Here is a 25,850-nt window from a genome sequence, read left to right on the forward strand (position 1 = left end):
CCAGGCTGGCCTCGAACTCAGAAATCTGCCTACCTCTGCCTCTTGAGTGCTGGGATTAAATCTCTTGATTATTTTAATAGCAATTTGTGCCTCTGAATATGTGCCTATGTTGCCTTGCCACCACCTCTGTACTTGATCAAAGTAAAACAAAAGATTTGTATTCTCAGCTACCTTAGTGTGCTAAGATACAAAATACCAAACACAAGAACTTAGATGTATTGCTCTAATCCAATCCACCCATGTGGATACATTCCTGTGGGTGTGGTGGACTGGGGCCTCACACATTGGTAGACAAGTGGTATCCTGCTGAGCTGTATCATTACCACTCAATTTGTAGTATTTTATTTTACTTTTTGTTTGTTTTGTTTTGTGACAAGCTTTCTCTGTATGGCCCCTGCTATTCTGGAACTAGCTGTATAGAATGTGCTGGCCTCAAACTCAGAAGTCTGCCTGTCTCCTGACTCACGAGTACTGGAATTCAAGGCCTTGCCTGGCCTTTATTTTTACTCTTTTATCTTTTTTTTTTTTTTAATAACACTTTTATTTACTCTTTTTTGCCTGTGTATGTATGTGAGTGTTAATTCTTATGTAGCTTAGCATCTTTGTATAAGTCAGACGACAGTTTATGGGAATCTATACTCTCCTTCCACCATGTAGAGCCCAAGACTTGGTGGCTCTGAGCCATCTTTAGCTCTTCTTTTTTTTTTTTTTTTTTTTTGACACAGTCTCACTGTACCCCCAAACTGGCATGGGCAGACACACCACATATACTGACTTTAAATGCCTAAGTAATTCATCTGCCTCACTCTTTGAGTGATGGTGTTACAGGTGTGAACCATCATACCCAATAGTGACTTGTAACCTTTCAAATAATGTGACTTCCAGCCTATTATGAAGGATATGGAACTGGAAGAAAAGAGGTGGTCAGGAGGATCACTTTAATGAGCTCAAGGCCAGCCTAGTTAATACACCAAGCAAGTTCAGTATCTCAAGACAAGAAAAATAAAAAGTAAAAAGACATAACAGAGAAGAATGAGAAAATATTTTGTGCATCTCTTCATCTCCTAAAACTTTTAGCTTTTTTACTTTCAATTTATTAGTTACTTCATAATCTTTTTTTTTATTAGTTTATTTATTCACTTTACATCCCAATCACAGACCTGCCCCCCTTCTCTCCTTCCAATCCCACCATTAACAAATCACTCCTCCCCATTACCAGCCCCTCTTTTCCTGAGAGAAGGCCCCGCCCTGGGCCTGGGGTACCACCACCACCCAGAACATCAAGTTGCAGCAGGACTGAGGGGATCTTCTCCCACTGAGAATAGACCATGCAGTCCAGCTAGGGCACAGGGATCCAAAGGCAAGCAACAGAGTTAGAGACAGTTCCTGCTATAATTGTTAGGGGACTCAGATAAGAACATGCTGCACATCTGCTGTGCAGTCTCTGTGAGCTCTCTGTGAGCTCCCGCTGGGCCCAGGTTTGTTGACTCTGGATCTTCTTGTTGTGTCTTTGACCCCCCTCTAGATCACTCAATTCTATCCCCTACTCTTCCACAAGACTCCCCAAACTCATTTGATATTTAGCTGTGGGTCTCTGCATCTGTTTCCATCTGCTACTCGATGAAACCTCTCCAGAGACAGTTATGCTAGTCTCCTGTCTACTAGCATAACAGAGTATCATTAATAGTATCAGGGTTAGCTCTCTCCCATGAGATAGGTCTCAAGTTGGGCCTGTAATTGCTTGGAGGTTCTCTCAGTCTCTGCTCTATCTTTATCCCTGCACATCTTGTAGGCAGGACAAACTTTGGGTCAAAGGTTTTGTTAGGTGGGTTGATGTCCCCTTCCTGCTACTGGAAGTCCTGCCTGGTTACAGGAGGTGGCCACTTCAATTTCCATATCCCTAACTGGTAAAAGTCTCAGCTAGGGTTGCCCCGAGACTACTGGAAGCCTCCCCCATCTCAGGTTTCTGGCTAGACACAGAGATGCCACCCACTGATTTCCAATCTCTCAGCCCTCTCCCAGCCCCTCTCCCCACACCTGATTCCTGTCCTCATTCACCTCCTTACCCCCTCTCCCACCCAGATTCCTCCCTCCATCCACCTCTGGGTATTTTATTTCCTCTTCTGAGTGAGATTCACACACCCTCCCTTATAACTTAGTTTTTGGGGGTTTATTGATTGTAGCATAACTATCCTGTACTTGATGGGTAATGTCCACTTATAAGTGAATACATACCATTCATGTCTTTCTGGGTCCTCTCACTCAGAATGATACTTTCTAGTTCTATCCATTTGCCTGCAAATTTCATGTCTTTTTTAAATAGCTAAATAGTATTCCACTGTATAGATGTACCACATTTTCTTTATCCATTCTTCAGTTGAGGGATATCTAGGTTGTTTCTATTTTTTGGCTATTACAAATAAAGCTGCAATGAATGTTGAACAAGTAGTATGGTGGAACATCATACCACTTGTGGTATGGTTGAACATCTTTTGGATATATGGCCAGGAGTAGAATAGCTGAGACATGGTATAGAACTGTTCCTGATTTTCTGAGAAATTGCGAAATTGAGTTCCAAAGTGGTCATACAAGTTTGCACTCCCATCAGCAATGAGAATTGTTCTTTTAAGATCATTAAATAATTTTGTTGGAATTTTGATGAGAATTACATTTAGTCTGTAGATTGCTTTTGGTAAGGTGGCCATTTTCACTATGTTAATCCTACTGATCCATGAGCATGGGAGAGCTTTTCATTTTCTGATATCTTCTTCAATTTCTTTCTTCAGAGACTTGAAGCTCTTGTCATACAGGTCTTTCACTTGTTTAGGTAGAGTTACACCAAGATATTTTATATTATTGTGGCTATTGTGAAGGGTGTTTTCTTGATTTTTCTTGCTAAGCCCATCTATCATTTGTATAAAGGAGGGCAACTGGTGGTTTTTTTGTTTTGTTTTCTTGAGTAATTTTGTATCCAGGAACTTTGCTGAAGGTGTTTATCATCTGTAGGGGTTTTGGAATTGGGGGTGTGGGGGGTGTCACATATGTATACTATCATATCATCTGCAAATGACTTCTTTCCGATTCATATCCCCTTGATCATCTTTAGTTGTCCTATTGATCTAGATAGATCTTCAGATACTATGTTGAATAGATACAGAGAAACTGGGCAACCTTACTATCCCTGACTTTAATGGAATTGCTTTAAGTCTTTCTCTATTTAATTTGATGTTGGCTATTGGCTTGCTATATATATCCTTTATGATATTTAGGTATGCACCTTGTATCCCTGTTCTCTCCAAGACCTTTAACAAGAAGTAGTGTTGGGCTTTGTCAAAGGCTTTTTCAGTGTCTAATGAAATGATTGTGGATTTTTTTTTTCTTTCAGTTAGTTTATATGGTGAATTATGTTGTTGCATTTTCATTTATTGAGCCATCCATACATGCCTGGGTTGAGGCCTACTTGATCCTGGTGGATGATGTTTTTGATGTGTTCTTAGATTCAATTTGCAAGTATTTTATTGATTATTTTTGCAGTGATGTTCATAAAGGAAATTGGTCTAAAATTGTCTTTGTTGAGTCTTTGTGTGGTTTAGGTATTAGTGTGACTGTGGCCTCAAAGAATGAATTTTACAATGTTCCTTCTGTTTTTATTTTGTAGAAGAGTTTGAAGAGTATTGATATTAGCTCTTCTTTGAAAGTCTGGTAAAATTCTGCAACTAAAACCTTTTGGTTGTTGTTGTTAGAAAATTTTTAATGTCTGCTTCTAATTCCTTAGGGATTATAGGGCTACAAATTGTCTTCCAGATCTTGATTTAACTTTGGTATGTGGTATCTATCAAAGTCATCCATTTTGTTTAGATTTTCCAGTTTAATGGAGTACTGTCAATTTTGTCCACCCCCCACCCCACCCCCCACCCTCCGCTTTTGGTTTTTCAAGACAGGGTTTCTCTGTTTAGCCCTGGCTGTCCTGGAAATCACATTATAGACCAGGCTGGCCTCGAACTCAGAAATCCGCCTGTCTCTGCCTCCCAAGTGCTGGGATTAAAGGCGTGTGCCACTACCGACCTTCGTCAAATTTCTTAATGTCTATTGCTGTGTCACTCCCTTCATTTCTGATTTTGTTGATTTGGATACTGTGATGGTTTGTATATGCTTGGTCCAGGAAGTGGCACTATTTGGAGGTGTGGCTCTGTTAGAGTAGGTGTGTCACTGTGGGTTTTTCTTTCTAGTATCTTCTGTTGGGCTGGATTTATGGATAGATAATTGTCTTGTTTTCTCCCTTGATGGTAACTGAAAGTTTTGCTGGGTGAAAACTGTGGTCTCTTAAGCGTCTACAAAACGTCTGTCCAGGCCCTTTTAGAGCCTCTGTTGTGAAGCCAGGTCTTTTGTATATTACTTGGCTTTTTTCACTTGCAGCTTTTAATACTTTATTTTTTTTTTCTGTATGTTTAGTATTTTGGTTATTTGGCAGGAGGATTTTCTTTTCTAACCCACTCTATTTGGTGTTCTGTAAGCTTCTTGTGTGTCTATAGGCATATTGTTCTTTAGGTTGGGAAATTTTTCTTCTGCAATTTTGTTGAAGCTATTTTCTGGGCCTTTGAGTTGGGACTCTTCTAATCCTATTATTCTGATGTTTGCTCTTTTTTTATACTGTCCCAGATTTCTTGGATGTTTTCTTTCCTTTTTTTTTTTTTTTGTTTGTTTGTTTGGTTTTTTGTTTGTTTGTTTGTTTGTTTGAGACAGTGTTTCTCTGTGTAGCCCTGGCTGTCCTGGAACTCACTCTGTAGACCAGGCTAGCCTCGAACTCAGAAATCCACTTGTCTCTGCCTCCCGAGTGCTGGGATTAAAGGCGTGCGCCACCACTGCCCGGCATGTCATGTACTTTCTAGATTTAGCATTTTCTTTGACCAATGTAGCAGTTTCTTCAATCTTATCTTCCCTCTCTTGTATTCTGTTGGTGATGCTTTCATTTGTAGTTCCTGTTCTCTTCCCTAGGTTTTGTATCTCCAGGATTCCCTCAGTTTATGGTTTTTTTTTTTTTTTTTTATTGCTTCTTTTTCCATTTTCAGTTCTTGGACAGTTTTATTCATTTCATTCACCTATTTGATTGTATTTTTAAGGGATTTATTCATTTCCTCTTGAAGGTCTCTATCATCTTTATAAATTGGATTTAATGTCATCTTCTTGTGCTTTGACTATGTTAGGATATCCAGGGCTTGCTGTAGCAGGATAGTTGGGCTCTGGTGGTGCCATATAGCTCTGACTCTTGTTGACTGTGTTCTTGCAATGTCCTTTAGCCATCTGGTTGTCCCTGGTGTTGGCTGGTTGTTTCTGATGACAGCAGGACTCCTTGAGGAGAGAGGCAAAAGCTGACAATGAATCTCAGGGAACAGGAAGCTGATGACCTCTTCTGGCTGTGCCCCAGATGGCCAGGAAAGCAGGGGATTGACTCAGGAGGGGTTTCATTAAATTAGATGTTCCTGGATCCCAACAAGGCTCCTGGGGAACGCAGGGAGAGCCTAAGCCAGACAGTGGAGGTCAGGGGACAGCAAGCAGCTTACCTCTGTGCCTGGACCCAACTGACAGGGGATTGGTTGGAGAAGGGTCTAAGCTGGATGTTACTTTATAATCTTAAATATCAAATACTTATTGACAAGGTGAAGAAATAAGACTACTATAGTTACATTTTCTTTTGCCAGTACATTCGTGTCATGAAATTTCCTAATTCTAAAGTTTGTTTTCTTTTTACCTCACAGTATTACAATGACTATGGTGATATTATTAAGGAAACACTGAGTAAGACCAGGCAGATTGATAAAATTCAGTGTGCTAAGACTCTCATTCTCAGTCTGCAACAGGTAAGAAATTGGGGGTTGGCGGTTGGAATAGATAAAACTTTTCTGTCCTTGTTATGTGCTACCTGTCTTAATTATACAGTGTGATTCACTTTTTAAATAAATAAAATCCTAAGGTAGGACTTACTTTTGGGTCAAAGGCAATTTCATAGCAGAAAACGTAAGAAACAATATTTTGCTGGGCATAGTAGCACACACCTTTAATGTCAGCACTAGGGAGGGAAAGGAAGACAAATATCTTGTTTGTTCAAGGTCAGCCTGGTGTACATAGCAACTTCTAAGCTAACCAAGGCTACATAATAAAGCCCTGTCTCAAAATAATCATAATTATTATCATTATTTTATTATTAAAATTTTTAAGTAATTATAAAAAGTATTTAACGTTCTGGGTATAGTGGCACGTGCCTTTAATTCCAGCACTTGGGAATGTAGGTTTGGGCAGAGACAAGCAGATCTCTAAGTCTCAGGCCAGCCAAGGCTACCTTGTCTCAAAAAAATAAACCTTAAGGAAGGATTATCAGTCATATTCAAATAAGAAAATATACTAAGAAAATACAGTATATATATATATTGCTTAAGTAAAAATCCCAAGATACCGATTTCTAGAAATAGTCTAAATGTTCGTCAGCAGAAGGATAGTTGAATAAGCTAACGCTCTGAAATAGTTAATTTTGTTTTTATTTAGTTTTAAGACAGTATCGCACTGTGTTGTCTAGACTGGGCTAAGTGGTCCTCCTTCCTCATCCTCCCAGGTGCACACACCACTGCACCCACTGAAAACTTTTTTCAAATTTAGGGAAAGTTTTAATATAAAATAAGTACTCTGGTACTACTTAATCAGAACTGTGTGTGTAGACAATATGAATAAATTGATGTAAGAAATGTTCATATTTTTAGAATTTCATTCTATTATATACCAGTGTATAGAACATTTTAATTCCAAAACTTTATAAATAATTAGCTACATTTATTTTAAAATCTGTGGAAGAGCCATTCCTACCAGTTACATCATAGCACGTAGTTCAGGAGCTTGTTACTGAAGCAGACTACAGAGAAGGATAACATAACTGAAAGCAGGTGTCTCTCAAGTAGGTGGGTGTGAGGAGTCTGCAGTAGGAAACTGAGAGTATAGCAATGGTTACCAGAGATTCAGAGTGAAGAAAACAAATGTAAACACATTACAGGACCAATACCATTGAGGAACCAGATAAATGAATTGGTGGCTGGCAGATGAAATAGTATAAAGAAATTAGGATTGTTTTTTAAAATGGTGTTTGTGAATGACAATGAATGGTTGATGCAGGGGAGAACAGCAAGCAAGATGCAGAGCTCTTCAGCAGGCAGAGCCTCATATCTGTTCACCTTATCAATTGTGTCAGTTGAGAAGGGCTTTAGACAAGATGAAACACTATCCCCTAATCTGAAGGTAGATTTATACAAGCACAATTTAATGTCTAGATTTGGTAATGGCACGATAATTGCTTTACTATCATTACTGCTCTGAAGTTTTATTTTTACTTTAATAGGATGTATGTATGGTATTTATAAAATCATCATGTATTTTGTTATTAAGTTGAAAATATCGTGTCCTCTTGTATCCAACTGTCCATGAATATTTATATCATATTCTGACCTAAAATACAGTAAGTGAAAAATGTTCTGAGCCTTGTATATCATATATGTTTTGTAGGCTTGTCCTGCATTTCTGTCTATGTATCTTCTTTCTCCATTTTCAAGTGTGTGTGTGTGTGTGTGTGTGTGTGTGTGTGTGTGTGTGTGTGTGTGAGAGAGAGAGAGAGAGAGAGAGAGAGAGAGATCATCAACTTAACAAATATTGGACTGTGGTGCTACTGACCTAGGGTACCTCAGTCCCTCTGTACTCTGTAAATTTTAAATTATGTTACGTATTCTAAAACTAAATACAATTTCAGAGATTTCTTAGCTGTAAGATTTTTATTTTTAATTTATTTCCATCAGTTGTTTAATGAACTTGTTCAAGAACAAGGTCCTAATCTGGATAGGACATCTGCCCATGTCAGTGGGATTAAAGAACTGGCACGTCGTTTTGCCCTTACATTTGGATTGGACCAGATCAAGACCCGAGAAGCAGTTGCCACACTTCACAAGTGAGATAAACACTTTCTGTTATTCAGAACTGGTTTACTGGAATATTAAAAAAAAACAATTATTATTTGACCCATTTTTAAAGTTATAAGTAATAGAATTTTCAAACTATAAGCTATTTATGAAATTAAGTAGCAATATTTTATTTTGAAAAGGCTTTCTTAAATCACCTGTAGTTTGTTTTTGTTTTTCTCTATCTTATATACTGTAAAGAGAAAAGCTTTGGGCTGGGTATGGTAAGGCACACCTCTAATCCAGGACTGCCAGGGCTGTTAACATGGTGAAACCCTATCTTGGGGTTCGGGCAGGGTGTTAGGGTGGAGTGTTAATAACCTATTCTTTGGACTTTGACTGAAACTATGTTATTGAGCATGTGGATTTTAAAAGATGCAATACTTTTTTTTTTTTTTTTAAGATTTATTATTATACTGTAGCTGACTTAGGACACACCAGAAGAGGGCGTCAGATCTCATTAGGGGTAGTTGTAAGCCACCATGCGATTGCTGGGATTTGAACTAAGGACCTTCAAAAGAGCAGTCAGTGCTCTTAGACACTGAGCCATCTCACCAGCCCCTGCACTACGTTTTTAAAAGCCCCTGGTGAAGGTCACACTCCTAACCAACTAGGGGCCAATTATCTACATTCAACCCACTACTGATGTTCTTTCACACTACACATACACAAATGATTAACCTTAGTTTCACAGAGCTGGTGCTTACTATTGAGTAACACTCAGTTACTGCTAGTCCAATTTCTTTCCAAGGATTTGTATTACCCCTAAAAAATACATTGGAGATATATTGTTTCTTTGTAGTTATAAATATAAAATTATACAAACAAATATAAAAGTTAGCATTATTTTGCTGTATGAACTTACCATGCTATGTTAAATTCAGTAATGATTCCACTGTTTCGAAGGTTTTTATAATTTTTGTCCTCTAAAACAACTGAAAAAAAATTAAAATATTATTTTCTTTAAATTTAGGGATGGAATAGAGTTTGCCTTTAAATACCAGAATCAGAAAGGACAAGAATACCCACCTCCTAATCTGGCTTTCCTTGAAGTACTAAGTGAATTTTCTTCTAAACTCCTTCGACAGGACAAGAAAACTGTGTAAGTTGAACATACCAATAGAAATGACTTTTAAATGGCATCATTGAAACTTTTTTTTTTTTATCATTACTACTGTTAGACTCTAGTAGTAATAAAAACCTGGTTTGACCTGGAAGCTATAGGATGAAATTAAGTAGATCTTATTCTATAGTTCAAGATGTGTGAACATAGCTGGGCGTGGTGGTGCACGCCTTTAATCCCAGCATTTGGGAGGCAGAGGCAGGCGGATTTCTGAGTTCCAGGACAGCCAGGGCTACACAGAGAAACCCTGTCTCGAAAACAACCAAAAAAAAAAGAATCTATGTTACCTTCATTTTACTCAAAAACTATTAGTATGTCCATAATAAAGTCATGTAATATTATAAGGTTTGTATCCTATTATAGGGAACAAACATGAACACACAGGTTAACAAATAAGGTGGGCTCGGCCTAAAATGGGGTAATGTGGTAGAAAACCATAAATGTTAAGCATTGATGGGAATGCCATGCTTTTAAACTAAATTTTTGTTTGATGGTTTTTTGTTGGTTTTTGTTGTTGTTGTTAGATATTTTTATTTTGTTATTTAGAATCTCATGCAGCTATATACTGTGGGTTTTGATATTTCCACCCTCCACACCCTCTTCCAGTTCCCCTCACCATATTCCCTCTCAACTTCTTGTCCTTTTCCTCCTCTTCTTCCTTCTCCAAGGAGAAATGACTCCTACTACTACTACTCCCCCTCCTCCCCCTTCTCCCCCTCCTTCCCTTTTCCTCCTCCCCCTTTTTTGTTAGATGTTAATCATGGAGTATTTTTCCTTCTTCAACTTTGGCAGATAGTTTTTTGGGGTACAGTTGCAATCTTATAGAACTTGAGCCTCTGTGGATTTTAGAGTTTCCGTTGAGTGCAGCTGTTATTCTGATGGGATTTCTTTTATATGTATCCTGTGTTGTGTTTTGTCTTGTAGCACTGAGCATTTTTTCTTTGTTCTGTATATTTAATGTTTTAACTATGATATGCCTTAAGAGACTTGTTTTTATAGTCTTGTCTAGTTTGGGTTTCTATGTATTTGTGTTTATATAGATATGTCTTTCTTTAGTTGGGAGTTTGATTCTATAATCTTGTTAAAGATATGGTCTGTGCCACTGTCCTGGGGTTACACTCCCTCATCTATCCTTATAATTCAAAGATGTGGGTCTTTTACTGTTCCTTTCCTTTTTTTTTTTTTTTTTTTGTTTTGTTTTTTGTTTTTGTTTTCATATTCTTTGATTATGTAGCCTAGAGTCTCTGCTTTGTCTTCATGTCCTTATGGTCTCTCTTCTAACTAGAATGTTGAATTTGTCAATTCCATCCTCATTTCACCTTTTTTATTTGCTTCAGTTTTTATCTCTTTATTGAATTTAGTTTTCAAATCCTGAATAACCCTTCCTCATTTCATTCAACAGTATTTTCTTGGACCATAATCACATGGTTTTTGTTTTCTTCTTCGAGTTTAATGAAGTCTTCCTTGTTAAGTCTTAACTCCTTTAAGTTTCTTGAATCTTTGATAAAATTTGTGATTTGTCTCTTAAATTCCTGGGAGTTCTCCTTAGAGAATACTTCTATAACATTAGTGGTTTTGATAGGAAACATGCTGTCTTGGCCATTTATCTTATTTTTATGACTTGAGCATGTGAACTTCTTTCTTTGGTTGTATGTCTGGTGTGAGAATCTGTTAAACCTTAGATTGGTCCAATGCAGCTGCTGCATGACCAGACCTAGGCAAAGTAAAGCGCCCTTCATAGCATATACCCCCATTCAAAGGGCTACAGGAATGAGAGCCAAATGTGACACTGGAGTATAAATATACATGCTCACACACTGTACCCTTACTAACATATACCCACCCGAAGAGTGTAAAGCAAATCTGTGATTGACACTGAAAGTCGCTGCTGCTCTCTGTTTGCAGTCATTCGTATCTTGAGAAATTCCTCACTGAGCAGATGATGGAAAGGAGGGAGGATGTATGGCTTCCACTCATCTCGTATAGAAATTCATTAGTCACTGGAGGTGAAGATGACAGGATGTCTGTGAACAGTGGAAGTAGCAGCAGTAAAACTTCCTCAGTAAGGAGTAAGAAAGGAAGACCCCCACTGCACAGAAAACGAGTAGAAGGTAAGTCCTCTAGTATGCCTGGCTTACAGAGATAAAGTAGCAAATGATTTATTGAATCAAAATGCATGAGGTATGATGCCATTATATATTTGCTACCATCCAAGGACAGAGGTTGGATGAGCAGAGTGAGGCAAAAAAGAAACTTAATGAAACAGAATGCAGAAGACACAGAAAATGAAGCAGTTATACAGACCTATAAAGGTCTCTATGTGACTCTAACACATTACATTTTAAAATAAAAGAGTCAGTATTATATTAAAATAGTCTTTAAAATATGCAAGGTAATGCCGGGCAGTGGTGCACACACCTTTGATCCCTTGTGTGTTTGTGTGTGTGTGTGTATGTGTATATACACACACATGCAAGGTAAAGTTTAGAAAACAAAAAATAAAATACAATTCATCTTAAGCAGTATATGCTACCAGTCCCAGCACTTGAGGTTCTGTTGTTCAGGGCCATCCTCAGCTACTTAGCTACTTAACAAGTTTGAGTCCAGGCTTAATTACGTAAGTTCGTTTCCTCTTCCCTCTCTCCCTCCCCAGTTTATCTTACTAGTACAAGATTATTGGTAATTTGAGAGTATACCTCTGCCACAAATTATACACTCTAAAGTAACTTTACAATTCTGTCATTGGTTAAGGAATTTCTTTTTATGCCACAAAACAGTGGTGGCCAAATCTGATTTATAATATAGTTTCCTAGACTATAGGAAATAAGAACTTAGTAACCATGAAAATCTAATCAACATTAAAAAAAAAGAGAGAGACTAAAATTATGTTGTTAAAGTATTTCTCTGAAGCTTACCAAGGACTGCTTCAGAGTAAACATGCTAATTTCTCAGATAGCCTTTCCCTCCCCCATGCTCCTGCTGATGAGTTCTCACATCTTCACCTCTGCTGCCTAAAGAAAAATAACTCACCAGAGGTTTGCTGAACTCTGTGGCACACTTAATTATAATCGAAAACCAGTGTGCCTTTCCTTATTGGAGAAGATGCTGACTATTGACAAAAACAAACTTAAAGTCAGTTTCCTATTTCAAACCTGGCTTTCTCATTGTCAGCCATGTGACATTTGAACATGTTAGTTTAACCCTCTCTGAGTTTTAATAACTAATCAAGTGAAAGATGATCAGAGTATATAGGGTATCCAGCATCAGCTACCATGAATACTAAATGAGGTACTCCTGATAAAACACAGTACACATATGTCACTGAGCACAGTACTTGGCCTATAAGTAGCATCCAATAAATGTTAGCTGCTATTTTCAGGATGTTCCCAAAAATCTCACAGTAATTCTTCTTTAGTACTAATCAGACTAAGTAACATTGTTAATGTTAAAGTTTAGCAAAATCTCTCAGCATGCTTTGAGATGTCCTTCCAAATTTCAGCTTTGATACTTTGATAGAGATGGGGGAGGGGAGGGAGAGAGAGAAGAGTCTCCTGTCTTTTGCTTGAAGATCCTGAGCTTTCCTCCAAAGAATAGTTCCAGTTAGTTTCCTTTGAAAATATCTTTTATGATAACCTCTGTGGGTGCTCCATGTCTACAACATGTTTTTCCCTTTCAGATGTTTCTCAGTTATAATCTTAGTAGCCAACTTACACTAAATTATTTACCACGTGTTTTTCATACATTTTATTTTGGTTTGGTTTGGGCTTTTGAATGGTGTTGTTTAATTTTTAATGACGTATTTTTATTTTGTGTTCATTGGTGTTTTGCTTGCATATATATGTTTGTATATGTCATACCCCCCTTGAAACTGGAGTTAAAAAAAGTTGTGAGCTGTTATGTGGGTGCTAGGAGTGGAACCCATGTCCTCTGGAAGAGCAGCCGGTGCTCCCAACCTCTGAGCTATCTCTCCAGCCCCTGTTTTTCATGTATTTTATCATTTGTAAATGTTATATTAATCAGTTTAGTTCCACCATGTTAGGCAGATTTGGCAAAGGAAAAAGTAAGCCTTAGAGAATTTAAATCACCATATGTAAATTCACTAATAAACTGTCAAAACTAGCATTTTTAAGACTGGGATATATATGTGGACTAGGTAGCCACTTTGGTAACTTAAGTTATAAAAGAGCACTTGGCTGTGGATTTGTTTGAGATTATCAGGATAGGCTGTATAGCTAATCCCTTCCAAAGGCAGTTTCACTTGTTGGAGTTGAAGATGAAGGTTACTCTTTTTAAGAACTGTTTTCACTGTAGCATCTTTAAAAGGTTAGAAGATGGATTCAGGGAGAGCAAGCTTCTGAGGTAATTATGTGTCGACTGGGCACCTCCACAAACACAGGGCTAAGTGGTACAGCTAAGAATTAAAAGAACTCAGTGCAACCAAAGAGACAAGGAAAGGCATGGGCAGTTTGAGTTCAGCTTGGTCAGTTCTCGGAGCCACACAGCAGGAGGCTCCAGAGTGATTTGATATAAGAAGAGCTACATTTGGAGAGGACATGAAATAGAAAGCTATCACAATCCCTACCAGCTTAAGAACCTACAGAATATCAGTCTTTTGACAATAAAAATGTTGTATACTAGAAAACAAAAGCTTAGAGTGAATACCAAATAAAAAATAGTATGAGTGGGTGATTAAACATGTGTTTGTTAAGGTATTCAGAAGTAGGCCAGGCGTGGTGGCGCTCGCCTTTAATCCCAGCACAGAGGGAGAGGCAGGTGGATTTCTGAGTTCGAGGCCAACCTGGTCTACAAAGTGAGTTGCAGGACAGCCAGGGCTATACAGAGAAACCCTGTCTCGAAAAACCAAAAAGAAAAAGAAAAAAAGATATTCAGAAGTGACCATCAATAGATTTACCAAATGGTAAATCAGTATTTTTAGGAACAGAAGGGCCAGTCCATGTGTATCTGACAGAATATAAAAACCTAAGAACGAAAAACAAAGACAAAAAGAAATTAAAAATATATAAATAAACAAAAACCTAAGAACCCTGGGAGATAGAGGTGTTTAGGTAAATGAACCTGGCAAACACATCTCTGGAGACTCAAGAAACAAGAGAAAAACCAAGAGGATTCATACTATACTTCTGATTAAAATAGTACTGAATCAGTTTTTAAATCTCATTAGAATAGGTTTTTGTTTTTTGTTTTGTTTTTTTGAAACAGGGTTTCTCTGTGTAGTCCTGGGTGTCCTGGAACTCACTCTGTAGACCAGGCTGGTCTCAAACTCACAATAGAATAGCTTTTATAAGTAAAACTAATGCATTATGCATTATTTTATTAGGATGGCTTAGGTAGGCAAATGTTTGCCTGCTCAAGTCTTTACAAAGCAACCTCAGAAGGAGGAAAAAACAAAACACATCATTTGCTAGTGCAAGATAGTAAATAATTAAGTTCTGGGTAAACAGAAATGATTATTATTTCCTTAAAGAGATGTAATTAAAAGCTGGATAAAACAACCGGGCTCCCCAGAGGGACTTATGGCATGAAAACTATGAGCTTCTCTATCTCCACACATACAACCTGGCAAAAAAAAAAAAAAAAGCAGCTTCTCTCATGATAAGTCTCCACTTGTCTTAGCAGCATTCTTTGATTTCTCTGTAAAAATCCCCTGGGACACCTTGTAGGCTCAGGCAGTAGGTGGAAAAGCAAAGGATGGTTGCTCTGACTGACTTTACTCTTCCCCTTCTAGGGTACATAAACCCTTAAAGGTAAAGGAGGCAGTGTGGTGTTTGATAGCTATGATGAGGTAATAGCCTCATTTAAGCCCTGTAGTTTTAAGAGGATAAGTACTAATATCCTCATTTTAGGTATAAGAAAACTGAACTTTATACGAAGTCATTAATATAATACAGAGCCAAACAAGTGAGTTATGGAAGTATGTTGCGCTAGCCAGGCATTGGGCATGATAGCTCACGCCTGTAATTTCAGCGTGTTGGAGACTAAGGCAGAAAGAAAGATCAGGAAATCAAGGCCAGCCTAAGCTACATGATAAGACCTGTTTCAAAAAGAAGAAAACACCACAAAAACTGAATGTAAGCCCGGTACTTGCAAGATAAATACAAGACAATCTGGGGTTCAAGGACCTTGTTTCATGGTGAATTTGCGACCAGCCTGTGCTATATGAGACTATTTAAAAAAACAAAGTAGCAAAATAAAATAAATAAACTAGAGTCTAACTGTAGAATTGTGCTTTTCAAATCTATTATAACTGACGCTTTGCAGATGAAAGTCTGGATAACACATGGCTAAATAGGACCGATACGATGATTCAGACTCCTGGACCCCTGCCAGCCCCACAGCTCACCTCCACAGTACTGAGGGAGAACAGCCGTCCCATGGGAGAGCAGCTTCAGGAGCCTGAGTCTGAGCATGGCTCGGAACCCGACTTTTTACACAAGTAAGTACTAAAGTTTCATTTTCTTGGCATAAAACCTCAAAGTGAAACTACAAAATGCTGAGCACATTGTTGGTGAGGTCTTACAAAAATGAAGCCACAGAGCCGGGCGTGGTGGTGCATGCCTTTAATCCCAGCGCTCGGGAGGCAGAGGCAGGCGGATTTCTGAGTGTGAGGCCAGCCTGGTTAACAGAGTGAGTTCCAGGACAGCCAGGACTACACAGAGAAACCCTGTCTCGGGAAGAAAAAAAAAAAAAATGAAGCCACAAATGGAGAGTAAATAGTATATAAAAAGTCTGCAAATACTACTATGGACATTTTTTTCCTCAAAATTCAGACTTTTCTTGATCTAGTAGGACAAACTTCATATTTAAATAGCCTCAATTTTCTTATCTTTCAAGATTCATTGGTCATTTCTCCACCTATAGAGAATGTAGGAATGTGTTAAAATAAAATGAATTTTAAACCTAGGAGGGTTTTGGAAAGAAACTTAAAAATATTAAATATCATTCAGTGTTAGTACTAAATGACATGTTGTTTAGTATATACTAGGAATGAGACCATCTCCTTGCCCAGTCCCATATAATACTACTGAAAGTATCTTTTTTCCCCTTAATTCTTTAATAATTATATTTTTCTGAAAGGAACAAGTCCACAGACCTTTAAATAAAGTGTCTCACTAAATGTACTTATTTTGCATACTTATTGGATAGATCTGTTTCTCAGAGACTTGGAAAAAATAATGCATTCTGTCTTCTTGGCAAGAGCCTGTGAGAGCTTTGCTAGGCTGTCTGTAAAGGAGCCTCATATGATTGTACCGCCTTTATCACCTATTTAATGATCCTCACTTTAAGCTAGGCATGGTGGCATGTACCTATAGTTCCAGTACTTGGTAGGGAAGAGGCAGGAGCTCAAAGCAACCTGAGCTATCCAGTGAGTTTGAGAACAGCTTGGGCTACATGAGACTTTGCTTCAAAAGAAAAACAAAACCTAATTTTGTGTTATTTTTGCACTCAACTTGAAAGCCCTCTGAGTTCTTTTTTTTTTTTTTTTTTTTAGATTTATTTATTTATTATATTTAAGTACACTGTAGCTGTCTTCAGACACTCCAGAAGAGGGAGTCAGATCTTGTTATGGATGGTTGTGAGCCACCATGTGGTNCTGTAGCTGTCTTCAGACACTCCAGAAGAGGGAGTCAGATCTTGTTATGGATGGTTGTGAGCCACCATGTGGTTGCTGGGATTTGAACTCTGGACCTTCAGAAGAGCAGTCNGGTGCTCTTACCTACTGAGCCATCTCACCAGCCCCCGCTCTCTGAGTTCTTTACATGTATTTCTATATATATTTGGGGTAATGATGTGAGTTTCACTGGTGGGTAAAATTTCTACCTAAGCAAATTAATATGTTGAAAGTAGAAGCAATTTTAAAAGTAAAGCTATAAGGCAACTTCACACCAAAGAATCTTCAATAAAAACCTGAGAGGATAATCTGTGTCAAATGTTGACTATCAGTCTCTCAGTGCTAGTAGGCATCAAGAGTTTTGCCTGTGTCCGGCCTCTTGCATAGATAAGTATGCCTACCCTACTGTCCTTCCTTCAAGGTCAGTTCTACTTCCTTAAACAACTGGCCTCACTGTCCTGACTACCATTTTATCAGTCCCATTGGCCACTGACATCTTCATCCCAAAAGATACAAAAACAGCTACTTAGAATTTCACGTGACAGATTTTTATCTATGGAACCACTAAAATTTATCACCTATAAAATGGGAGCGGGGGTATATGTGTACTTTCCTGTGTTCCTTTAAATATAGAATACAGGAGAAAATTTGATTTCATAGCACTGAGAAACTGTGTGTTAGGAGAACTTCTAAATTATACCCTTTTTTTAAAATAAAGAAGCCAGCTTCACATGTTCTTTAGGGCCTTGCTGCCTAGCTATATACACAGTGAATGGCAGCTTGAATCAGAAGTCTGGGAATATGTTTATTTGACAGAGATTGCGGCATAAAGCTAACACATAGTGTAAGGATTAATAGCACCCTAACCTGTTTCTATGGAGACAATTAACTGCTATCCACAAAACAGTGGGATAAACTTAACTCCCTTACATGAAGATTTAGCTAGCCAACTGTGGTTTTAATGGAATGAGACCGATTCCGTGTATACATTATCTGTTACACAAAATGAATAATAGCATTCTCTCTAAGTCCCCAGATGCAGATCTCTTGGTTAGGCCAGCCGAAGTTAGAAGACTTGAATCGGAAGGACAGAACAGGGATGAACTACATGAAAGTGAGAGCTGGAGTCCGGCACGCCGTGTAAGTGTCCACTGATCACCACACGCGCACACAGCAGTGCGTGTGCTGGCCACAGGGCAGCTCTGCTTCTGAATAGTTAAAACGAGTTGTGGATATGTTCCTCAGCAAAGGATGACTGCAGAGCATGGCCATGCTCTAAATACCTGTCTCTTGGGTTCCCTTATATATAAAATTCAAATATAATTGAACAAAATTTGGAGGAACTGATACAAACCTAAATATTTCACTGTTTACATATATTTTCTTATAAAATTAATACTACTTTTATAAGTTGAAGTGAAAATTTGAGTGAACCAAAGGAGTAATCCTTTTGTTGGGTGAAATCCTAATTTTCTTTGACTTCAGTATAACTTGTATAGTCTATAGGTCATAATTAGAAAGTGTGCTAAGAAAGACCTAGGACTCCAAGCTGGGTGAGTCTCAACAGCTTTCTGAATACCTGTTTTACCAGTCGGGGTCTAATGGAGGAAGATGCTGAGCCCATCTTTGAAGATGTAATGATGTCATCACGGAGCCAGTTAGAAGACATGAATGAAGAATTTGAAGACACCATGGTTATTGATTTGGTAAGGAATTTACTGTTTATTAGTTTGTTTTTTTATAGTATATAAGGGGATTGGAGTTTAAATTTGTATTTTTGCTATAGAGAGGCCCAGATGAGAAGTGGTGACCATTCTTGGACATCAGGATGAGCTTATTAGGTGGCATTTTTAAGCTATCATACTTTGGATTCTAGCAAAAAGAAGCTGGGTTTTTTTTCTTTCAAAAGTACTCACCCCTGATATTTTGGCACAGCTTATGTATTTGACATCTTGTATTTTAAGTTGGAACATGAAATATATACTGTGTTCCAGCATGTGACTGTCGGATGTAGAATGTGGAACTTGTATCTTCAATTCACAAAGAATATCTTTGAGATAAGATGAATATAGACTAGCTAAAGATAATATAAAGAAACTTTTTCATAAATAATAATGCATGGAACTGTGGTTTTTACAGTTTCGTTGCACAGCCCAGCATGCTGGTACACACCTGTAACACCCAGGAAGGGATGAGAGTTTAAGACAAAATGATTATAAGTCCAAGACTAGCCTGAACTACATACAGAAATTCTGTCTCGAAATATAAACTGCTGGAATTGTGGTCAGTGGTACATGTATAACATGCTCAAGGTCCCCAAATTTAACCTTTAATACCAAAAAGAAGTAAAAGAATAAAATTGTTATTGGTAATACTTAACACTAATATGTAGTTATAGCTGAAATGACATGAAGGAAAACATCTAATAGACTCAGTGAAATAAGACTGACTAGATATTGACAGTTGTTAACACCAGCTGACTGGTAGATCAGTGCTCACTATACTGCTTTCCCAGTGTTGGCTACAGCTGCCAAAGCAGATACCAGTCTTGAGTGGCTTTAGTGGCAGGAGTCAAGTGAAATACAGTTGATTTTGAGTACTCCTTGGCTTGTAGATGTCTGGTTTCTTCCGGTGTCTTTATAGCTGGCAAAGTGTATCATCAGGTAGAGGTGCCTGCTCCTGAGCTTGATCCCCAAGACTCACATGGAAGAAGGAAAGAAAGGACTCCCCCACTGCCTTTCATGGTCTTTCCTAAGAAGTTACCCCTTCTAAGGACACCAGTTATTTGAACCCATTTTATTAAAAAATTTCACTACTTTAAACCCTTTAGAAGACCTTATATTCAAATAGACTCCCATTCAGAAATGCTAGGAGTAAGTACTTTAGCATATAATCAAAGATGGCATAATACAATGTGGAGTATTCTGCCTTATATGTTTGGGGTTTTTTGGTTTTTGGTTTTTCGAGACAGGGTTTCTTTGTGTAGCCCTGGCTGTCCTGGAACTCACTCTGTACACCAGGCTGGCCTCAAGCTCAGAAATCCGCCTGCCTCTGCCTCCCAGGTGCTGGGATTAAAGGCGTGCGCCACCAAGCCCGGCTTCTGCCTTATATGTTTAAAACCTTTCATAGAACTTTCCTGTCCTGCTTCTGCCCCAAAAGCATTCCATCTACCTACTTCAAAGAATTCACTGATATTCAACAGGTAATTCATCATGTTTTTAGTAACTTGATGCCTTCAAAGGGAAGGTATTTTCTGTATTGTAAGTCCAAATTACATGTTTTACACACAGTTTATTCACTGAGAATTTAAGCCTTGGGGCTAGCACGATGACTAAGCAGTGAGGCCCTCTTGCTTACCTTCCAGAGGCCTGTGTTCATTTCCCATAACCCACATCGGATGACTCAACAGCTGCCAGGGAGTCTAGCACTAGGAGGCCCAACACCCTCCTAGTTTCCTCGTGTGCATAGCATGCAGACCCAATATTTCAAAAGTAAGCTAGGAGCAATGGCACTTACCTTTAATTCCAGCACTCCATAGGCAGAGGTAGAAAGGTCTCTTACTCTTAATAAGATGCCAACTTGGTCTACAGCCCCGAAGTTCAGGCCAGCCAAAGCTACATACAATAAGACCCTGGCACACAAGAACAAAACAAAACAAAAGGCGTAGTAACTGAAACTCTTTTTGTCTTTTGATAATTCAAATACTGCTGTATTTTTAAAATCTATACTTTATATACAAGCCAGATTCTCATTCTCCTTTTAAATTTAACTAAATGTTTCAACGTGTTTGTGTACTGTCAAAAATGTTAGCTATTAGTACAGTTCGTCTCACAGGAACAATAATTAAATGATTCTCTTTTCAGCCCCCATCAAGAAATCGCCGAGAGAGAGCTGAGCTAAGGCCGGACTTCTTTGACTCTGCAGCTATCATAGAAGATGATTCAGTAAATATCAAATCATTACTTTTGATTTATAGTTTCTTGGCCCTGGGATATATAAAATAATTGTGCTTCTCATTTTTTTCTAGGGATTTGGAATGCCTATGTTCTGAAGTCTGAAGAAAATTTACAAATCTGGAACTCTATTATTTAGAGCTAGAGGCCTATATACTGTGATAGCTTGTATGGGGGAAGAAACACTTTTGATGTGATCGGATTTGTTTTGTAATCAAATGATTAAAGGTTGGTCCCTTTTGCAGTGACAGAGCAGCATGTCAGTCACCCATGGAAATGTTGGTGAATGTCACCTCAGAAAGACTGACCAAAAAAATCATTTGTACTCTAATGTTGGACTTATCTCAGTACAGATGTGTGTGTGTTTTTCTGAAAGGAGGAAGATATTTTAAATTTTTAAAACAGCTGTCAAAATAAACACTGTTATACACCTGTTTTATGAAAATCAGCATTGAGTAAAAAAAATATTTTTAACTTTATTTTCCTGTTGTACAATTTAAAAACCGTTTTAACATTTTGCCTTTTTATGTTTTAAAAGCTAACCATTTTTATTAAACTATCAGTAAGCAGCTCGTTCTAATCGCCGAAGAGTGTTTTTGGAGCTCGCTGGGTTTTGTTGACCTTGTAAAGCAGACATTGAAGGAACAGAGCATGGACAAGCTAAAATAGAGTTCTAACACCGTGCATCTCTGCCAAAAACCACACGCCCTCTGTGGATGGATGTGAATCCCCAGATTTTATATACTCTTGAATAAAAAGGTTTATTTTTATTTATAAGTGGGCATAAAATAAGTGCCCATGCAGCCATTTTTTCCAACAGATGCTGTACACCGTTCATTTTCTATAGAATAGTGAGATTCAAATACAGTGCATTTTCTATTGGTCTTTGTTCTGTGCATTTTTAGCAACTTCTACCAGCAAATAAAGTATTCTCAGTAAAACAAAAATGGTTCTCAAGTTATCAGTCTCACTGTTGTTAACACTTGTTTCAAGCCCTGCCAAAGTCATGTTACACAGACTTCCGTTTTCTTAGTCATGAAATTTTTTCTTTACCATTCAGAAGTAATTTTTAGACGTGTAACGTAACTGTCTTCTTCCCATGCACTCAATATCCCCTCAACCCACTAATGTTGTGAAATGTTTACCAGTCATAGATGTATGTGCTGCATAGAAGTCTGTGCTTAGAGGGTGGCATTCTAAGCTTACCGTGAAACACAGCTACATTTCAGTGTTAAGTGTGCATATTAAGGAAAATTCTTTTGGAGAAAGAAATTCTGAATCTTCGGGACAGTCTTCAGTGGCTTAGAGTTACAATCAGCTTACTTTTATGACTTGCTATTATTTTTAAAATCCACGTAGCTTTTCCCTGATTTTAGTGTAGGCTTCCAAATTTCCAAACCAGTCTGTCCACAGCTGTTTCTGGGCTAGTTTTTAAAATAGCTGCAACAGAATTGAGAGGCTTTCCCTTTTTACCAAAATGAACATTTTTTAAAAGTATATGAACTCTATGATTATCTTTTTTGTGGGAAAATAAAATACAATTTTATTCATCCTTTTAGTAGACAAGATTTTTCTCAACATTTGTACAGTTCAGAGATTTAAAAAAAATAAATCTTGGTCACCAAAAATGTTTTACCTACAAACTTAGCAAGTCCTAGGCTCCAGTTAGAAAATCTGGGGCTTTGCTCTCTCCTAGAAATGTGGGCTTCACTGGAACTCAAGGGGCAGGAATGAATGGACTGTACACCTCAGCCCTGCCTCACTATAGTTCTTGGCCAGGGACCCAGCTTTGAGGAACCCTGGAATAAGCACAGATAATCCTTTGCCTGACGATCTCCTGTAAACAACACATGCTGATTTAAGGGTTACAGACTACCATGCAACAACAAAGGCGGCTTAATCTCTACTCCAGTGGGTTTCCAAGTTCAGTTTAAAGTCAATCAAATTTTTGTATTTTCAGTGTCTCCTTGATTGGTTTTGCTAGTAATTCTGTAAATTGTACATTTGCAAAATGATGGTTTTTTTTCCTTTTGTACAATTTGAAACTGATGCTTCACCTTTCCTTTAATAAACTATTCAAAATCAGCCTTGTGGTGGTTATCCTGTTCCTGCTCCTGGGCAAGGATTATGGACAGTTTCCTTTCTGCTGCCCTTGAGAGTTTGTTCCTTCAGATAATTTGTTTAATGATAGTAGTTTGGGTGGGTTTTGGTTTGTTTGAGACAAGGTCTCATTTTAAACCAGACTGGACTCAAACTCAAAGCAAAGAAGCCTCCTCCTCTGCTTCCCAAGTGCTAGGAGTACAACATTTATTACCATGCCTCACTGCGATGTTTTATGTTTAAGAAAAAAAATTAACAATGGCTCACAAGCTTTCTTTAGTTCCTTGGATTTCCTTTTATGATGAGGCCAGGTCCTCTCAAAAGCAGCCTTTCCTCCCCCCTCTCGCCCTCAACCACGTGTGGTTGCTCATTGCAGTAGCCTTTTGGCAATCTCTGGGATTCTACATTTCAGCAGAAGTGAAGGTTTATTTTACTATTGTTGCAATGCCTCACTCTAAAGCAAAGTCACAACCTACCCTGTTTATGGCTTGACCATATTTGGTCTGAGGTCATTAAGTAGCCCAATTGCCAAAGCAGAAAAGGTAAAGACATGGGAAACAGATAAATGAACAGAGTAACCAAGAAGTGGATCTATATTTAAACATGTTTTTCTCTACATGTAGTTGCTCATTTGTTTGTTTTCTCAACACAGGGTTTCTCTGTCCTCAATCTACATGTAATTTTCATTTGGGACAGACAGGCTTATATATCCGAGCTGTGACCTGAATACTTTGTCACTCTGATCTGGCACCCAGGTAAGAGTCCATCATTGTGGGAGCAGTACATGTTGTGCCAGACTAAACCTGGGTCTAAAACTGAAGATCCATAGAATGCAAGATAGCAAAGATGGAAAGCATAAAAAATATTCAATGAAACTATAGCAAAAAAAAAATTCCTGGATCTGCAAAATAAATCTTGAAATACAAGCAGCATTGACTCCAAGTAATCAGTATTACAGAAGAATATTTCCACGACATAAAGTGTCATAACTACAGAAAGAGACACTATCAAAACCAGCAAGAGGAAAATTCATATTTACTTGTAAAGGCAAGTAAGACCTCAACAGAAATCCTAAAAAACAAAAGGCATGGACTAATTGATGTTTTTCAAAACCTGAAAGTAGTTGACAATCAAGGTTTCTATATTCAGTCTTTGCCTCTTAAGATTGAAGAGGAGGAGCTGGAGAGATAGCTCAGCAGTTAAGAGGACTGACTGGTCTGCCAGACATCCTGAGTTCAATTCCCAGCAACCAAATGGTGACTTTTCAACCATCTGCAATGAGATCCATTGCCCTCTACTGTTGTGTCTGAAGATAGCAACAATGTATTCATATATACAAAATATTTAAAAAGAAGAAGATTGATGAAGAAATTAAGACATTTCAAGACGAGCACAAGCCAAAGCCAGTTCATGAACATCAAAGCCAACAATGCAAAAAAAAAAAAAAAAAACAGTGGGGAGGCGAACAGCAAGGAATAAATTTCACAGAGGACTGGTGTACAAAGGAGAACTAAAGAATCGTGTCTAGGGAGTTGAAGACATGGTTCAGCAGTGAGGGCTGCTTGCTGCTCTTGGCAGAGGACCAGTTTTTGGTTTTTAGCACCCATGTTTGGTGGCCCACAACCAACTAACTCTGGGTCTAGGAAATCTGACACATTCTTCCAGCTTCTGTAAGCACTGCACACAGGCACACCTTAAAATAACCCTCATGCAAACTCAAACACCAGCAAAACCCTAATCTGAAGAAGGAAAGCAAGCAATAAACATTCCAGCCATTGGAGAAAACAGCAACAAAATTAGAGAAATAATACGAACCTCTCAATGTTGAGTGGGAGTTTTTCCCTAGCTCCTTATCTTGGTTAATTTACAGTCATTTGGGAAGAAACTCTATTGAGAAAGTGACTCCATACGTTTTGTCTGTAAGTAAGGGTATATTCATCATTAGTGGATGATGTTGGAGGGCCCAGTTCATTGTGAATAGTACCATCGCTGGGCAGGTAGTTCTGAGTAATAGAAGAAAGCAGGCCTAGCAAGCTAAGGGGACTAAGCCAGTAAGCACCATTCCTCCATGGCTTCCTACACAAAGAATGGAAGTCAATGTCAAGCAAATAGAAATTGAAAACTTGCTGAAGTAGTTACTTTAAGCCAAAACTAGAAAAGGTAATGAAAATTATACTAAAATTTATCAAGATCAAATAATTGGAATATACACTAACTGCCCATTTTCATAGATACTGCTGAACAAAGGGATGACTATTGGCGGGTGACATTAGTACTTCAGGTTAATGAATAAGTAGATCTAAAAAGAGAAACCAGAGTTAAATTGGATCTCAAGGGACTTAATGTATATACGTAATATCACACACACACCTCAAAAAAAAAAAAAATAGCGGAATGCCTTTCCCATTTTAGGACAAGTCTTAACAAATACCAAAGAAAAGTAAAATAATTTATTATGATCATAGTGGGATAAAAATAGCAACAGAGACTATAAATACCTAGACATTAAACCAGTGTATCATTAAGAAAATGGTCAAGGGGATTTTAAAACAAAGAAAATGGAAATACAGCCTAACAACCGTTTCAATAAAGGTATTTCTTTGGAAGAAAAAAATTGCTATTTTGTTGTCTTTGTTTTGGAGTGAGTGTGTGTGTACTGTGTGGTGTAAGGTGCCTGTGGAAGCCAGGCAATAATGGAGTCTGCTTTCACCAAGTGGGTCCTAGATATCCCAATCAAGTTGTCCAATGCATAAAGCACCCCTGCCCAGTTATCCATCTTGCCCCAGCAAAACATTTCTAAGAAGAAAGTTTAGAGTTATGGCTGTTTAAATTAAAAAATTAAAATCAGGGCCAGGCGTGGTAGCGCACGCCTTTAGTTCCCAGCACTTGGGAGGCAGAGGCAGGTGGATTTCTAAATTCGAGGCCAGCCTGGTCTACAGAGTGAGTTCCAGGACAGCCAGGACTATACAGAGAAACCCTATGTCTTAGTCAGGGTTTCTACTCCTGCACAAACATTATGACCAAGAAGCAAGTTGGGGAGGAAAGGGTTTATT

General features: G+C 38.2%; 1 protein-coding gene across 9 annotated transcripts in view; it reads left to right on the plus strand.

The window, feature by feature from the left end:
• Positions 1 to 22,783, plus strand: part of Stag1 (stromal antigen 1) — a 305,967-nt gene extending 283,184 nt beyond the window's left edge. For all 9 annotated transcript variants that reach the window (XM_021207927.1, XM_029543705.1, XM_029543700.1 and 6 more), the window contains 9 exons: positions 5,757 to 5,858; positions 7,833 to 7,981; positions 8,965 to 9,093; positions 11,020 to 11,225; positions 15,394 to 15,568; positions 17,774 to 17,884; positions 18,336 to 18,450; positions 20,608 to 20,688; positions 20,772 to 22,783. In XM_021207927.1, the coding sequence (XP_021063586.1) occupies positions 5,757 to 5,858; positions 7,833 to 7,981; positions 8,965 to 9,093; positions 11,020 to 11,225; positions 15,394 to 15,568; positions 17,774 to 17,884; positions 18,336 to 18,450; positions 20,608 to 20,688; positions 20,772 to 20,795 (1,092 nt within the window). In that variant the 3' untranslated portion in view covers positions 20,796 to 22,783. The remainder of the gene's footprint in view (positions 1 to 5,756; positions 5,859 to 7,832; positions 7,982 to 8,964; positions 9,094 to 11,019; positions 11,226 to 15,393; positions 15,569 to 17,773; positions 17,885 to 18,335; positions 18,451 to 20,607; positions 20,689 to 20,771) is intronic.
• Positions 22,784 to 25,850: the final 3,067 nt, after the last annotated feature.

Source organism: Mus pahari, chromosome 10 (genome assembly GCF_900095145.1).
Source record: "Mus pahari chromosome 10, PAHARI_EIJ_v1.1, whole genome shotgun sequence".
NCBI classification, from domain to species: Eukaryota; Metazoa; Chordata; class Mammalia; order Rodentia; family Muridae; genus Mus; species Mus pahari.